The sequence below is a fragment of the Leuciscus leuciscus genome (genome assembly GCF_965113295.1).
Source record: "Leuciscus leuciscus genome assembly, chromosome: 4".
In the NCBI taxonomy this organism is placed as follows: Eukaryota; Metazoa; Chordata; class Actinopteri; order Cypriniformes; family Leuciscidae; genus Leuciscus; species Leuciscus leuciscus.
This window is the reverse complement of record NC_138728.1, coordinates 2,203,303-2,220,560: the sequence shown is the minus strand read 5'-3', so window position 1 is coordinate 2,220,560 and position 17,258 is coordinate 2,203,303. Positions and strand designations below refer to the sequence as shown.

Genomic DNA, 17,258 nt, shown 5'->3' with positions numbered 1-17,258 from the left:
GAAGTCGCGCATGCGCAGTGCGCACTACAGTAGGCGAAACGCTCGTTTCTCTCATAAGTTGTTGCATTGTAACCGCAGTACAGGAGCGAGTGACACTTCCGGAGGATAAATGTCAAGCTTCAACATGAGTCGCGCATCTGATCGCTGCTGAAGCGTGTTTATGGACTGGACTGATCCGTGAAAATGCCACTGAAGAGAGAATGTTTGGTTTTGCTCGTCTTGTCGTGGGTCAGTTCTGTGCGCGCGCAGGATCAGAGTGAGTAAACAAACATTAAACATCTTTAGCATAAATCACAGATACAAACGCGTACATTTAACAAATGACATTTGGTTGGATTATGAGGCAGCCGAGACATTATTTACCAACTTAATGCTGATCTTCCCCTTATTATTACTACATAATGCTACAAAAGCTAGGTTTTCTAGGCTGTTACTGTGTTTTCTGAGGTCTCTCACACACAGTAAGACCAAGTGTACATGTTCAATTCAATTCACATTTATTTGTATATCGTTTCAAAGCTGCTTTACCTAAAATGCATGTCTAATCTGTAATCAGAGGTGACTGTCTCCAAGTAATGTCCATATTTCAGAAATGTACTGGTATAAGATATTACAAATCATGCATGTATTAATTGTAGGCAGAAACAATGAGCTCATTGAAGGAATTATTACATTATTGTGAACATAATGATTACAATATACAGAAAAGTTGGCAAGTGGTGCATGCAGTAGTATGACATATGCAATAATAGGCAGAAAAATCTGGAATATTTATAGAAAATGTAAGCAGAATATATATATAAAAAAGGTTTGCATATGTGTTTTGTGTTTCTGTTACATGCATCAGGCTTTTATATCTCATAGTATGAAATAGTGAGAAGATGTAGGAGGTAAACATATATTATTCAGAGGCCCAAACTGAGCAAAACATATGAAAATTGGTGCAGATGCTGATATTTATATGGCCAGAAGATAAGATGAAATTCAGGTATAAATCTTGAGGTCTTTATACCATAGCAGACTACTCATAAAATGCATATAAATATCAGTCGTCATATATCTGCCAATAATACATCTTATTATAAACATGTAATGCAATACAATGATGATTGAGAGATGAACAAACAAACCCTCATTAAAATCTTGATGATCATATTTGAGACTCACAGATTTTTCTAATAAATGATGTATGGATAATGAAGTAAAGCTAAGTTGAAATATTACAAACAATATAAAAGTTGTTCTCACGTTTACTTGGTAAAAATCATGAAAGATTTCACAGCAAAAAGACATTTGTAGAATTATACTGAAAGACTGAAGCAGTGTTGTGTTTTCTTTCAGAGTTTCTTTCTTTTAATAAACTTCATTCCTGCTTACGATGCACCGCCAACAATGAAACAGAGCAAAGAATCTATGAGATGCAATTTAGAAACTATGTCCACATTCCTAAAAGAGAAAGAGAGATTCTTCCAGAGTGATTGCCGTGTTCAAGATCTCCGCAGACCTCAAAACAAAGACTTTTTGCGTACATTAGTTAAACATTTTTAAATGATGTTTTAGAGGAAAACATGAACATGTTTAGCGGCTTCCAACATCCTGTAAAGGTAGCATCTTTCTGGTTTGGTTTCATGTTTTCGGTGTTTTGACGTAACGCAGGTGTGAGTCATTATGAAATCAGATGACTTGATTATATCGGGTAGGATTTCACAGTCAGGCAGGAAGTCAGAGCAACCCTGACCCTTCTTTCTACACCAAATCACATAAACTGTCAAAAGCCACTTCCTCTTCTGAAGCGTTCAGTGGCGTGTCTCTCCTCTGTCTGAAATAAACTGAAGCTCTGTGCAAGAACTCTCTATATTGAGGGCAAAAACATCACGTTTTATTTATATATATATGTATATATATATATATATATATATATATATATATATATAATGTTAGAAAACTAAGCTATATTAGTGTATAAAATATTTTATAGATAACATTCTAATACTTATGCAATATGAACTATTCTTTACAGGGATGGGGGTTTTTTTTGCCCCAAAATATTAAGACTTCTTGCACAGAGAAATTTATAGTATAATTAATTTAGATTTTTTTTTAATGATAATTAAGTAACTACATATGATATATTTTTTAAAAAGCATATATATATATATGTATGAATAAATAATTATTTCTTAAATATTTAAGTATATAATATGTAAAAGGATTTAGCATAAACAAATCACAGTGTTTTTTGTGGTTAGAATTATAATTTTTTTAAATGGGGGAAAAAGTCAAGTCATCTTCATCTTTATATAGCGCTTTTAACAGTGTAGATTGTTTCAAAGCGGCTTTACAGTAACAAACGGATAATTTAAGGTAACAGAGATTGTTTTGGCTTTATAGCGGTTCTTGAATAAAGATATTTTCCAGCTAAACTTAGTTTTGATTGATTCACTTCCGTCGCAAGGATCATTAGTTATTAAATTAGAGGCCGCTAAGACATGGCGCATCAAGAATTAATTCTATAGTTATGCGCATTTGAATATATATATATGTGCGCTGGTTTGTAATTCCCTACAAAACAAGCCTTAAACTACTTGTCTGGCCTTAAAATTTTTATACAGTATTTGATCAAAAACAGCTTAACAGAAAAACAGCTCCAGGGTCAAATATTGCACCTTTATTATAATATTGGCAAAATCAGATACAGATACAATCATGTTCTTGTATGTGTTCTGCAGACCGCGTGGTGTTTTCTTTGGGAACCTTCCAGAATGTGAGTGTCCCAGTGAACGGGACGGTTCAAGCTGTTGTTTCCCGGATTCCTGCTGACGTTTCCTTCATAACACTGCAGTTTCACACACAACACAGCAATGTTACACTCTCATACTCACAGGTAAGTTATCACACACACACACACACACACAGCACTGACATACACGAGTAAGAAATACACACACTGCTGACCCAGTTGCAGGGGGGGTTGAGTGAGCAAGACATCATGTGAGAGTTTAATCACAAGCTCTGATCTCAACACACACACACACACACACACACACACACACACACATCCCTCCATGCATTCTATTCGTAATGTCAGCAGTCACGCAGCTGTAATGCACTGAACACAAGTTCAGACACGTAGTTCACATTAAACACTGTTCAGAACCCATATATAGAGTGCATATTTACATATATATATGTGTGTGTGTGTGTTTGTGTATGTGTGTATTGGTCAGGTCCCTCTTTATGGTTTTTCGGTCACAGCAGTGGATGCTGGTCTGTTGTCCACCCTGATCCAGAGTCAGAACACTCTCTCCTGGTTCCTGAAGACACCCGACGGGAGCGGCGCAGCAGGAATCGGTGTGATTCTGCCATACACCAGCACTGGTTAGAGAACTAACACTTCACCTGCATGCCACAACACAAACCCTCTCATTTACAGACTATTATTGACTGGAACTGGGAATATACAGTGTGTATGTGCAATGTCTTGTTGTGTGAAGATCCCGTTCCAGGAGCGTGTAATCAGGAGTTTGCACTGGATATTGATCCAAACATCTACCTGCTATACAACTTGTTTGAGACCACGATTACCTTTGCACCTGCTAACATCGGATATGAAAGGTGAGAGAAATTGAATGAAGTTATGAACTTATCAGGGCATTATAAAGTGTCATGAAAACCTCTTAAAACTTTTTAAAAAAGGGAGAAAGTAAATACCTCTCAGGAACGTACAACTTGCGATCCATGATTGCCTCTAGTGTACTTGATGTCTCAGTTTTAAGCCTCTATCACATGAAAAGCAACACATTTTGCCTGTAAATAATTAAAGAGAAGCGTCTTCTCATTGGATAAGGATGCGAAAGTCTCATTAATAATTAGAGACCGATGAGTCATCGATGTATTATAATGTGAGAGAACTTCACATCCTGATGATTTTAAAGCCAGAAGACAATAATAGCGCAGAAAGAGCTAAAAATTAACCAGCCTTCTCCTATAATTAAAATCAATGGATGATAAAATCATTCTCTTCGGTGATGTGCAACACAAACACCTCTGTTAAAGTCTAGTCTGCTAGTCTTTTCTTCCCTATTGTTCCGTATATCCGAGTGAAACGGCCTCTGGAAGAAGAACAGATGTGGGCGGGGCTTGATTTTTGTCTGTGAGGAATTGATTGGATGGTTGTGGTTTGCTATTGGCTGATCTCATGTGAGTGACAGGTTGCTCCGCCCACATCATGCCCTCGCTGCAAGAGGGAGAAGTTATTCTGATTCAAGATTACGAGGCACATGAATAAATAAATAAAAGATGTGCACGGATAAATCATTTGTAATAAATTCTGCAATATTCCATAAAAAAAAAAAAAAATCTAAATCATGTTTGTTTTTTTCCAGAGGGAAAATTCCTCCAGCGTGTGATGTAGGCACGGACTCGAGTACTCGCTGGCGTCTGGTTTATGAGGTGTATCAGTATTTTCTCCCGGAAGGCGACCTATCGGAGCAGAGTCTGATCAGCGGGATGGAGAGAGTGGCCAATGTGCAGAACCTGCAGGACAACAGCAGAAAAGTGTGTGAAATCTCTCTCTGTTCTCACTCACAACTTTCTATTATGTTGTCTTAGTGCGTTTGTTCCCTTAGTTTTGTTTGTTTATTCAAATATGAACACGCCAGTCACACTCGCTAACTGTTTCAACATTTATGATAGTCATAAATGTCTCTTGAGCATCAAATTATCAGAATGATTCCTGAAGGATCATGTGACACTGAAGACTGGAGTAATGATGCTGAAAATTCAGCTTTGATCACAGGAATAAATAACATTTTACAATATATTCATATAGAAAACTATTTTAAATTGTAATATTTCACAGTTTTTACTGTATTTTTGATTAAGTAAATGCAGGCTAGGTGAGCAGAAGAGACTCTTTCAAAATGCAACATTGTAACAATTTAAGTTAAATTTGAGGTATTTAGTTGTAACTTTACATTAAGGTTTCGTTTGTTAACATGAACTAACAAACAACAATAGTTAGGTAATGTTTATCTCAACATTTACTTATACATTTAAAAGATCAAAGATTTGCATCTGTTATCATTAGTTAATGCACTGTGAACTAACATGGATATGAATATTTTTATTAAAGCAACACTAAGGAAAATATTTTACCTTAAAATAATGTTTCCAAAATCGTATCAGTGGTTCATCAAGGCGTAACAGGGTGAAAGGCACTTCTGGATTCGCTTTGCGGTCCTTTATCTGATATAACCACACTATGCAAGTTTGCCAAACCACGTCGTGTTTCTGTAGTTCAAATGAGACATTAGAAAACTACAAATTTGACTTGCTTTACGTCAAGCGTTACAATAGTCATTATTTAGTTTTTCTTCGTTTCTGATGTTGCAATACATCATACTTTCATGAAATCATGCATCATACTCTACCTTGTCTGTGGACATTGTTCATTCTAAAGCCGGTGCTGGATAAACAGCGAGCGTGTGTGCGAATTATTTACGACAGCGGTAATGGACAATTCCGCTTCCAACCTGTAGGGGGACCGCAGAGGAAAAGTTCCTTAGTGTTGCTTTAAGTAAAGTTTAATAATGGCTGTAAAACGTATTCACTCATTGTTAGTTAATGCATTTACTAATGTTAACAAATGAGAAGTGTAACTGATGAGTTTATTCTGCTCTTTCAGGTGGTGACTTTATCCTCTCGCGACCGGACGCAGTTCTCCTTCAACTCTTTGCCGGGTCAGGGTGTGATTTTCTCTGTTATTGTGAGAGATCCAGTGCTCAACACTTCGGCGTCCTACATCCCCGTTCACACCTACGCCTGCAGCTTCAACTCCTCGCTGGACGGATGCAGCGATCTAGGTTAGAAGACGAACGAATCCCTGCAGAGATTCGCTGTAGATTCATAAATTAAGAATCAAGTCCCCCTGTAGTCAATCATTTTATCACTTAAAACTTATCTTTGATCACCAAAATTACATATTTATAAATTTCTTCATGCCTTAAAATATCTTGAATGTAACTCGACACCATTGCCTCGTTTAGTATACGCGGTTCTATGAATATGCAAATGAGCCCCGCCTCCACTCACTCGCTCAGCTCAGAGATCCACTGGTTGACGATCACACGTTGATCTGATTGGTTACAAGGTAGTTTGTGACGTCAGAAACACCAGCAATTTCAAAGCGTGTGTTTGAGACTGTCTTTGGTTCACTGCAGTTTTAAGGAGGAAATACATTTACATTTATGCATTTGGCAGACGCTTTTATCCAAAGCGACTTACATTGCATTATCCTATACATTTATACATAGGTATGTGCAATCCCCTGGGATCGAACCCACAACCTTGCGTTGTTAACGCAATGCTCTTACCACTGAGCTACAGGAAACACTCAGCAATGGCGTCGACTTATGAATTTACACATGGTTTGTCTTATTAAAAACACCACATAGACGTATTAAACTACATTAAAAGCTTGATTCTCACCACAGGGGGACTTTAATATGTAAGGTCAGCTTCATCATACGTGAAAACATTGTTCTTTAATAGTTTCTGTGACAGGTTTATGGTTTGACTGGGTATTTAAATGTGTTTTTATTGATTTATTGTTAATATATAATATATATATATATATATATATTAAATTTAATATATAATTGTTTTTATATATTGAACGTTTGAGAATGCATGTTTAGATAATTATTGAATGTATTGCTTTTATTGTGAAGCTCTTTGACTACAAAAAAGGTGATTGATTGACGATTTCATATCGTTGTGATAGAATTATATGGCATTATATTGAAAGAGAGAAGAACTGAAATCTGCTTCCTCTCTCGTTTTGGCAGGGAGAGTTTCCACTAAAGTGTTCTTCACTTTGATCGGGTTGGCTGGGCTGTTTGTGTGTTTTGTGGGCCATCGCTTCTTCAAATGTGGTAAGTGATGTTTTTCTTTCTTTATTTAGAAACACACCATGTTACTGCTATTAATATCTGTTGATCTAGGCTACTAGAGAGACCCCAAGTATTTTAGGTCTGGGAAAGTCTTTGGCACAGATTTGAAGAGTCAAAATTTGACACAGATATTATAGTTACTAATATATAGTATAGTTACTGAACACTGAAATGGATAGCATGTTTTTAAAGGGGTCATAAGATGCATCATTTGTGACCCTGGACCACAAAACCAGTCACGTGTCGCACGGGTATATTTGTGGCAATAGCCAACAATACATTATATGGGTCAAAATTATACATATATTTTACTTTTATGCTAAAAATCATTAGGATATTAAGTAAAGATCATGTTCCATGAAGATATTTTGTACATTTCCTGCCGTAAATATATAAAACATTTAGTTTTGTGAGTGAATGCTGCACAATCGCCAACATAAATGAACAACTTTAAAGGAGATTTTCTCAATGTTTCGATTTTTTTTTGGAACATATAAAAAAAAAAATATATATATATATATATACACTACCGTTCAAAAGTTTGGGGTCAGTAAGATTTGTTAATGTTTTTAAAAGAAGTATCTTCTGCTCACCAAGGCTGCATTTATTTGATAAAAAAAAACAGTAATATTGTGAAATATTATGACAATTTAAAATGACTGTTTTCTATTTTAATATATTTTAAACTGTAATTTATTCCTCAGATGAAAGCTGAATTTTCAACATCATTACTCCAGTCTTCAGTGTCACATGATCCTTCAGAAATCATTCTAATATGAGGATTTGATGCTCAAAAAACATTTATGATTATTATCAATGTTGAAAACTGTGTACAAATTGTTTTAAAAATTCTTTGATAAATAGAAAGTTCAAAAGAACAGCATTTATTTAAAATAGAATATTTTCTAACATTATAAATGTCTTTACTGTCACTTTTGATCAGTTTAACTCATCCTTGATGAATAAAAGTATTGATTTATTTGATTTATTTCCCCCCAAAATAAAATTATAATTCTCACTGACCCCAAACTTTTGAACGGTCGTGTTTAATGTTACAAAAGCTTTAGATTTCAGATAAATGCTGTTCTTTTGAACTTTCTATTCATCATAGCATCATGAAATAAAAATGTAAAAAACTGTTTTCAACATTGATAATAATCATAAATGTTTCTTGAGCATCAAATCATCATATTAGAATGATTTCTGAAGGATCATGTGACACTGAAGACTGGAGTAATGATGCTGAAAATTCAGCTTTGATCACAGGAATAAATTACATTTTAAAATATATTAAAATAGAAAACAGTCATTTTAAATTGTCATAATATTTCACAATATTTTTTTTTTTTTTTTTTTTTTTTATCTAATAAATGCAGCCTTGGTGAGCAGAAGAGACTTCTTTTAAAAACATAAAAAAATCGTACTGACCCCAAACTTTTGAGCGGTAGTGTATATCGGCCAAATATTGTCCTATCATTACAAACCATACATCAATGGAAATCTTATATATTCAGTTTTCAGATTATGTGTAAATCTCAATTGCAAAAAACTGACCCATGTGACTGGTTTTGTGGTCCAGGGTCACATTTCTCCACTCGAACTGTTAGTCAAGGCATCTTGCACAACAAACAGTCCATTCAGTGTTTTATTACCATTTCAACACTCTCTCCATTAGAAATAAGTGGCTGGTTTTTACTTCTGTGTCTTTAAGACTTTTATGTAACTCTTAGTGCTTTGTTAAAGGTTAATGTATTAGGTGAAGCTAAATAATTTGGTAAGGTTTCTAATCTGTTAACATGACTCTTATACCAATAGGATATACCAGAGTAGCTTCATTTAGTTTAGATATAAAACACATATATTTAAAATATACAGAAAACCCAAAAAAGTTTTTTTACACTTTCATTTTTTAAAGTGCTTTCACTTCTGCACTAATGTGTCCTCTTTAAATAGACGTAATGAATTACAGTCATTTAAGTTTGGATTGTGTATTATTACTTTTCTGCTCAAAAGGGCATTGACAGTTAATGGGTTAAAAAACAAAAATGTATTAAAATGCTGTACTAAATTGATCACAAATTAACAATTCTAACTTATTAATGCGTCTCCACATTTGACTAAATCATGCGCACAATATAATAATTCGGTCCCTTGTTTTACTAAATCACGTCCATGTTGTAATAATTGTTTTCCCTTGTTTTAGTTAAATGTAATCGAGGGAACAAATTATTATATTGTGCACATGATTTAGTAAAACAAGCGAACTAATTATTTAATTGTGGTCACAATATATATATACTTTTGTCCGCATGTCGTGAAATAAAGATAAAAAATAAATAAATAATATAGACATATTTTTTTAAAAAGACAAAATTACGATGAAAATGAAAAACATATGAATAAAACCTTATTAATGAAAACTGTAACCATATCTCAATGATACCAAAATAAAACCGATTGAGATTGATGAGAATTAGCGCATATATAAACACACCTGATGTTACCAGTAAAAATGTCCCATGTTTTCTCAGAGCTGTTCTGCATGGGCTTCGGGTTTATGGCGTTTCTCTTCTTCATCCTGATCACCAGAACCACAACGCTGGAATACGACAGTGAGTCTTCACACACACACACACACACACACACACACACACACACACACACACACACGCACTGAATCACTGTAGAGTTACATCAAAACTGCTAGTGTCTGCCTGAACATTTAGCATTAGCTTTCTGATCATCTCTTAGATCTGAATCATATTCAGAGTTTTTTGAGTGTAATATATCTGAAGCTGGCTACACAAACTGGTTCAGCCTGCAGTGAATGCCTTCATGCGTCACAAGCTCCCGTCGCAGAGGATTGAGGTTATAGTTCTGGCGTAACTCTCTGAAGATCGGTCATGTGCCGTGGATTTCAGCTGGAGCTGTGAAACCAGTCCGTCTCTATCAGATGCCATGCATGTGAACGGTGTGTTGTGGAGCTGTGTGTGTGTGTGCAGGACAGGCGTTGCTGAAATGAGGAAGAACATGTTTTTGAATGATTCTCTGTAGTTATAAGTTGATAGTTGTAAGTTGAGTCCTTAGTTGCTTTCTGAGTAATCATATCATTTTAATTAGCTCAAGTTTGTCCTTAAAACACTTTTTAAAGACAAGACTATCCTAGGTTTTATTTTTTTCATGTATAGTATAGTTTATACCATAGCGTGTCTTCAGCAGCTTTATTACACACACACACCAAACTTTATCTATAATCTGAAGGTTTTTTTGGGGTTTTGTTCATAAGACATTCACCTGATTTTATTCTTTATAAATAGTTTTTTTTCTGACCGTTGACAGTATTTTCTGATCCATGGATAATTAAAAAGAGATCCAAAATCACTCTAATATGTCAGTAAAATGATACAATAATTCTGCACCAGGCTTTATCCAGTGTTCTGATTTCTATTATGGAAATGTATGCAAATTGTCAGATTTGCATATTTAAATATGCAAAACTATCATCTCAATGTACTGTGAAAGTATGGTTATATCTATTAGTTAAAATCACCTGTAGAGTCTTGGCTTAAAGGGATAGTTCACCTAAAAATGAAAATTACCCATGATTTACTCACCCTGAAGCCATCCTAGGTGTACATGACATTCTTCTTTCAGACGAATACAATAGAGTTATATATTATATATACTTAGTCGCGCATATATTCCCATTCACTCCCATTATTAAGCTTGGAAGAGGACATTTTTTAATGTAACTCCGATTGTATTCGTGAACTATCCCTTTAAACGGCTTGTTTGACCCTGATCGTCTCTCCCCAGTCCGATTGGCTCTGACAGCGCTGATGGGCGTGGTCGGGGGCGTGGCCCTGGTGATGAGCTGGTGGCGGTTTGGTTCGGTCATGGCCTGTGTGTTGGTGGTCGGACTCATATTTGGATTTCTCATCTCCTCTATTGCCTTTTTCACTCCACTTGGTAAGAAATCATGTTCAAAACCTTCATCTTCTATTCAGAATGATCTCTTTATAGTCTTGATGGTAAAATGCAGGGCTGGAACAGTTATTTTGATAATCGATTAATCTGTCTTTGGTTAATCAGATTTAAAAAGCTTAATTTTATATTCAGCATTAAAAAAAAAAAGGTTATTACATCCTCCAAACAGTCTTTTTGTTAATATGTTATACATTATATGCAAAAGGGGTTAAAATATAAACATTACATTCTAAAACTTATATTTATACCTCATTAAAACAGTCCCTCTTGTTATTTTAGTTTTATTAATATTTTGAAATAGCTTTTGTTTTCACATTTTTAGTTTTCATGTTAATTTTTGTTAAATTTTTACTAATTTCATTATGTGCTTCTTCTTTTTTTATGTCTATTTAGGATTAATTAGTTTCAGTTTTAGTTTTTATTTATTTCCAGTTAAAAATTGTAGGGCTTTAGCTTAAACTTATTTCAGTTTATTGCCAAGGCAACATTTTAGTCTAATTTTCATTTTAGTTTTAAGTTTTTCAACTAATATTTATTCTTTTATTATATTTTAGCTTTATTTCAATTAACAGAAATGTTATTGGTAATAAACCTACTATCACTTTAAACATGCATTTAACGTCCAAAAAATCATATTTATGATAGCACAACAAAATGCAAATACTCATGTGACTTTCAAACAAAAGTATATAACCGAAAAATGTAAGTAATGCTGTGGGGAAAACATGTATTAAATAGATTTAAACAGCTCGTAGATCTGTCAAAGCACCTGACAGGGCAAGCCACGCTTAATGCCATGAAAGGGAAACACTGCAATGAAACGCAAGTAGCGACAGATATTTTCTTCATAAGCTTGGAGGAGTTGTTAGACGTATGATCTATAACATTCATTTAGATAAAAAGGTGGGGTGATTAAATTCCATGCTGCCTTAAAAATGAAAGATTGTCTCATGTTTAGGATAACTTGGGTCGTGCGCTTCTCCTGCAGCAGCGTTCAAATTTGTTGCCAATAATGTTCATTATCAGTTGTTTATTAATTTTTACTTTATCGAGTAGTTGCTTAAAGGGATATTTCACCGCTGGAAAGATGAATGTGTATTTAAATTAGGTCATTTATGTAGTAGAAATGTGAAGTTAGTTTAGAAGTTGGTGCCTTCTAGACCAAGAAAAGCCAGAAAATGGATGGAAAAAAAATGTGGATGAAAGACTACAACTCCCAGAATGCACTTGCTTCGCTGCCCTACGAGGCCAGTCCCAAGCCACGCCTCCCGGTTACAGAGGGCAGTGTCGGGAGAAATTATACAGCTAGGCTACTAGTCGACTGGAAACTGAAAAGGCGGTGTTTTATGGTGAGATCCCCCAATGGGCGGGTTGAAGACATGCGGAACGAGCTCCTCCTATTGGCTGGAGTCTCTCGCCTCTGGACACTAAAGCCTCTGATGAGCGAAATGATGATTTTTGCGTCATCTGAGGTTTATTTCCAGACACACAATCCAGAAATCTCTCGTCTCAGGGGGACATGAGGGAGGGAAGCACGGCCACTCGAAAATTCTACCGGGTTTCGACTGATACAAAACTTAATGCTAATCAATGAAGTATCCCTTTTTTTTCTCTCTCTCTCTCCAGGTGATCTTCCTATATTCCACAACGATGCTGTATTCTGGGTGGTGTTTGTTTGCATAATGGTGGTTGTTCCTTTGTTCTTCATCAGGTGGCCCAGAGAGGTGAGATTTTTGTTTTTAAAAGAAGTTTCTTGTACTCACCCTGCATTTATGTGATCAAAAATACTGTAAAAATTGTGAAATATTATAAAAATTTAAAGTAACTGTTTTCTATTCGAATAATAAATGATACTTGATCACCAAATCATCATATTAGAATGATTTGTGAAGGATCATGTGACACTGAAGACTGGAGTAATGATGCTGAATATAATACTAAACATATATATTCCCATAGAAAACATATATTTTAAACTGTTATAATATTTCAACATTTTTACAGTTTTTTTGATCAAATAAATGCAGCCTTGGTGAGCAGAGGAGATGTTTTAAAAAAACATTGAAAAATCTTAATTATTCCAGACCTTTGACCAGTAGTGTATATTTATGATATTTAAGAGTTCACATCTAAACAACATGCGCACATGTTTATCTGTGTGTTTTAGGGCAATATCGCTACATGTGGAGTGGTTGGTGCATATGCGGTGGTCCTGTCCGTCAATGCCTACACCTACACCAGTCTGTCCTACATCACGCTGGACGTCCTGAAACGCTTCCTCAACGACAACTTCAGCCGAGCGTTTATCTCGGTCCCGCTGCAGGATATCGGTACGTCACTCAGACATATTGATGGATGTCATTTTAAATGTAATGTACATTTATAACACTATACTTTCTACCTTAAAGATCCCATTTTGTCAAAACTGAAATTTCCTGACTTTTGTCATGATAACTGAGGTCTAGGGGCGATGAAACTACCATAGAAGTTTCAAAACAGTCAATCCACAGACAAATGCAATAAATAAATAAATGTGATATCAGAACTACTGTGTGTACCAATGGTGGGTCACTCAGAAAACAACAGGCCAATCAGAAGAAAGGCTCATGAATATTAAGTAGACAGACCTGTTCTTGGCAGAGCTCCTGAGAAAGGAGCTGTAAAAATATATTGAGATGGTTTTTGGTACTTATACCGCAAATATATATATTTTAAGGACATCAAAACCTAAAATAAAACTTCAGAAAGGCGTACAATATGGGACCTTTAACTGGTTAACACTGCGGTGTGAGTGTTTGTAACACAACAGCTAAGGGAGTGAAAACATTTCTTAGAAATTAAGAAAAAGTTATTAATTATTTTCATGAATTAAATTAATTAGACATGTTTTTTGATTATTAAAATTTAATTAAACCATTCAAATGGAAGCCAGAAAATTCAAAAAACGGAATTTGAGAGAGGAAAAAAAAAATTTCATATGTGAAATTAAAAAAAAAATTTTTTTTTAGTTTTCTGGATTCCATTTTAATGGTTTATTTCAATTTTAATAATCAAAAAACATGTCTAATTAATTTAATTCATGAAAATAATTAATAACTTTTTCTTCATTTCTAAGAAATGTTTTCACTCCCTTCATGCTGTTGTGTCCAGAAAAAAATTGGAAAATTTGTAAAAATCCAGAAAAATTAAAACAGAAAAAACGGAATTAGAAAAAAATTGGGGCAAATGGGAACGCCAAAATATATGTGATTTAGTCTCCGTTTCCCACTAAAGAAGTTTGTCATGTCTGATACCAATGCTACTATTTTCATAATCGTTTGTTGACCAACATGTGAGCTCATTGTTTCGGCCTTATTATTAAATTGTAAAAAATAATAAATTTTTAGCTAACTGTGATATTGTATATGTACATTTCTGAAATGCATAACTTAGACAGTTCCCTCTGATAACAGATCACTCTAAACTGTAATATAGACTCATGCACTTTCTGCTTTGAAACGATGTGTATTGTGAAAAGCGCTGTACAAATAAACGTGAATTGAATTGATGTTTCTCCAGATTTCATCCTGATCACCGTGTGGGTCGTCCTGGGGGTTTCGGGAATCGTGGTTCAGCTTTATCGGGAGAAGTCTCGGGCGTTTTTCCCGCCGAGTCCGTACTTGATGTGGAAGCAGGAACGAGAGCGCCGGAAAACCAACGTTCTGGACCCCAGCCACCACAAGCCGTCTTTATCCACCCGAGTCCTCGAGCGTATCCGGCAACTCACGCGGCGCACGGAACCGGCCGGCGAAACCACACCTCTCCTGCTATAACCCCTGACCTTTTGACTGTCGATCCTTCCAGTTGCTCAAGCTCGTGGAGAACCGTTACATGAGGATTGCGCTCGATTTTAAGAGCCTGACGACTCTTGACCATGTGGAGAAACTCACACACAGAGCACTAATTGTGTGTTTGATCCCGTTGCTGTTCTCTGACCAGGTTTAGTCATGTCTAGCACTTGCTATAACCTCTACTATATACAGCAGCTGCTGCACAGCCTGATTTTAGATGCATTTTAGATGCATTTTAGCAGCTTAGAGGAAACATTAAACATGGTGCACATCTTCAGTCCTGTCCAGTGGAGATCTTTTAGAATATTTTTTTACTGTGTCTACTTAGCATAGGGTCTCATCACGACGTGCCTGTCCGAACCAGTGAGGGTTTTTAAAGACATGCAATTAGTTTTTCATGTTCACCACTAAAATGAATGTATAAGACGCTGCGATTCCCGACGGAATGAACAGGTTTTCAATAGTAACCACTGGTGTTTGTGTGTGTTTTCCGTGTCTTAAGTCCCTGCGGATCCTCGCTGAGGTCTGGAGCTGATGATGAATATATAATGAGCTTATTTAGACCGAGTTCCTGTGGGATTGTGAGTGCTGCACTCGGAAATGAGGATTTTAAATGCAGTGTAAGAGGAATATTGAGGTGCATGTACTCTGAATATGTAGCTCTTATAGGAGACACGAACCCAAGTTCAACGTTTTCTCTCTCTAACAGACTCGGTAATGATGGGTAATTATGCAATACAGTGGCATATGAGTCATTAATTTCTGGTATCCTCTCAGGGTTTCTTCATGTGATCTTGGTGTCTCTCACAGAAGCAAACTGAATCATCTTATTTTTCTAAAGCATTTAATACGTGCATTGAAGACTTTACATGTTGAAGCTGTTTTTAAGTGATAACGGTGTATTATTTCTGTTTTGTACAAAATTGTCTAATAATTCAATGTTTAATAAAGTTGTTATTTGTGCCATAATACCTAAATAATAGTGTTTTCTATTCCAAGACACATTAGAATCAGAGTTATTTTATTAGCTTATTATTGAGATATTATTATAGTTTTTATTAATATTTTGAATCCGTTTTCATTTTACGTTTACACGACTTATAACGAAAAAGGTTTTCTTTTGTGTTATTAACTGGCAATGTCACTTTGTAAACAAACACTACTCATCGCCTATAGACTGAACACGTACAGTACAAGAGAAATGTTGCCTTGGCAACTAGCTGAAATAATAATGTTTAATAATTAATGCTTTATTGGCGTATTAAATAACACTGAACTGATCCTCTCACTGCTTTGACATCTTTCAAGTCAAAATAAAATAGCATTTTCTGCATAATGGCACGTAATTGTGAGTGAAATACGATAGTAAATGAGACCAATGTCAAGCAGGAATTGGGTTGAAACATCTGGAGTTAATAGGATTGTGAAAAAGAAGAGTTTATAGCAGTGTTTTAGTTTTATTCATATTTAGATTTTTTTTTTATTAGATTTTTCAAGTTAATTTTAGTAAAATTGAGTATGCTTATTTTAATATCGCTATTTTTTCTTATTTCAGTTTTAGTTATTTATTTACAGTTAACAATTTTGGTACTCACGCTTAAACTTATATTAAACTTCATATTGTCAAGGCAACATTTCTAATCATTTAGTTTGTTTTTTAATATTTATATATTTATATTTTATTATTTATTTATTATTATTATTAATATAAATAATATTTTATATATTTTTAAAGGGATAGTTCACTTTGAAATAAATTTTTGGTATGTTTTAGCTTACCTCAAGGGCATCCAAGAAGTAGGTGTCTTTTTTTCCGCAGTAGTTTCAATTTTGATATTTTTAGGTCAAACCGTTCTTGTCTGTCAGTCATATAATGCAGGTCTATGGTCACGGTCTCAAAGAGCATGCACAGAGTCCAAATTAAAACAATTCCCCATCGTCCAAATTAAACAATTCCCCATCGTAAGTACACATTGATGGCCTAAGACACGAAACGAGCGGTTTGTGTGAGAAAACGAACAGTATTTATATCGTTTTTACCTCTTATACGCAACCATGTCCAAGTGATCTGATCTGACGTGTACGCAGACTGGTGCATAGATATATAAACACTAGATGTCGCCTTGTCTACGGCAGTTCATTGGATGATCAATGTGTACTTACGATGGGGAATTGTTTAATTTGGACGATGGGGAATTGTTTTAATTTGGACGATGGGGAATTGTTTTAATTTGGACTCTGTGCATGCTCTTTGAGACAGTGACCATAGACCTGCATTATATGACTGACAGACAAGAACGGTTTGACCTAAAAATATCAAAATTGAAACTACTGCGGAGGATGCCCTTGAGGTAAGCTAAAACATACCAAAAATTAATTTCAAAGTGAACTATCCCTTTAATAATTTTTTTATATTTATATTTTATTTTAGCGTTATTTTAATTAACAGAACCGTTTTTAGGATTTAGCCAATTATAATAACCCCTGG

The 17,258-nt window shown here is 35.0% G+C and overlaps 1 protein-coding gene across 1 annotated transcript; it reads left to right on the top strand.

Annotated features, from left to right (window-relative positions):
• The first annotated feature begins 33 nt into the window (after positions 1 to 33).
• tm7sf3 (transmembrane 7 superfamily member 3) lies at positions 34 to 15,739 on the top strand. Its single transcript, XM_082166794.1, has 12 exons — positions 34 to 256; positions 2,730 to 2,884; positions 3,228 to 3,378; positions 3,495 to 3,615; positions 4,386 to 4,557; positions 5,687 to 5,864; positions 6,849 to 6,935; positions 9,485 to 9,565; positions 10,770 to 10,922; positions 12,567 to 12,664; positions 13,108 to 13,270; positions 14,499 to 15,739. Exons 1-12 carry the CDS (start codon positions 184 to 186, stop codon positions 14,750 to 14,752), a joined length of 1,686 nt encoding a protein of 561 aa, XP_082022920.1. The 5' UTR covers positions 34 to 183; the 3' UTR covers positions 14,753 to 15,739.
• Positions 15,740 to 17,258: the final 1,519 nt, after the last annotated feature.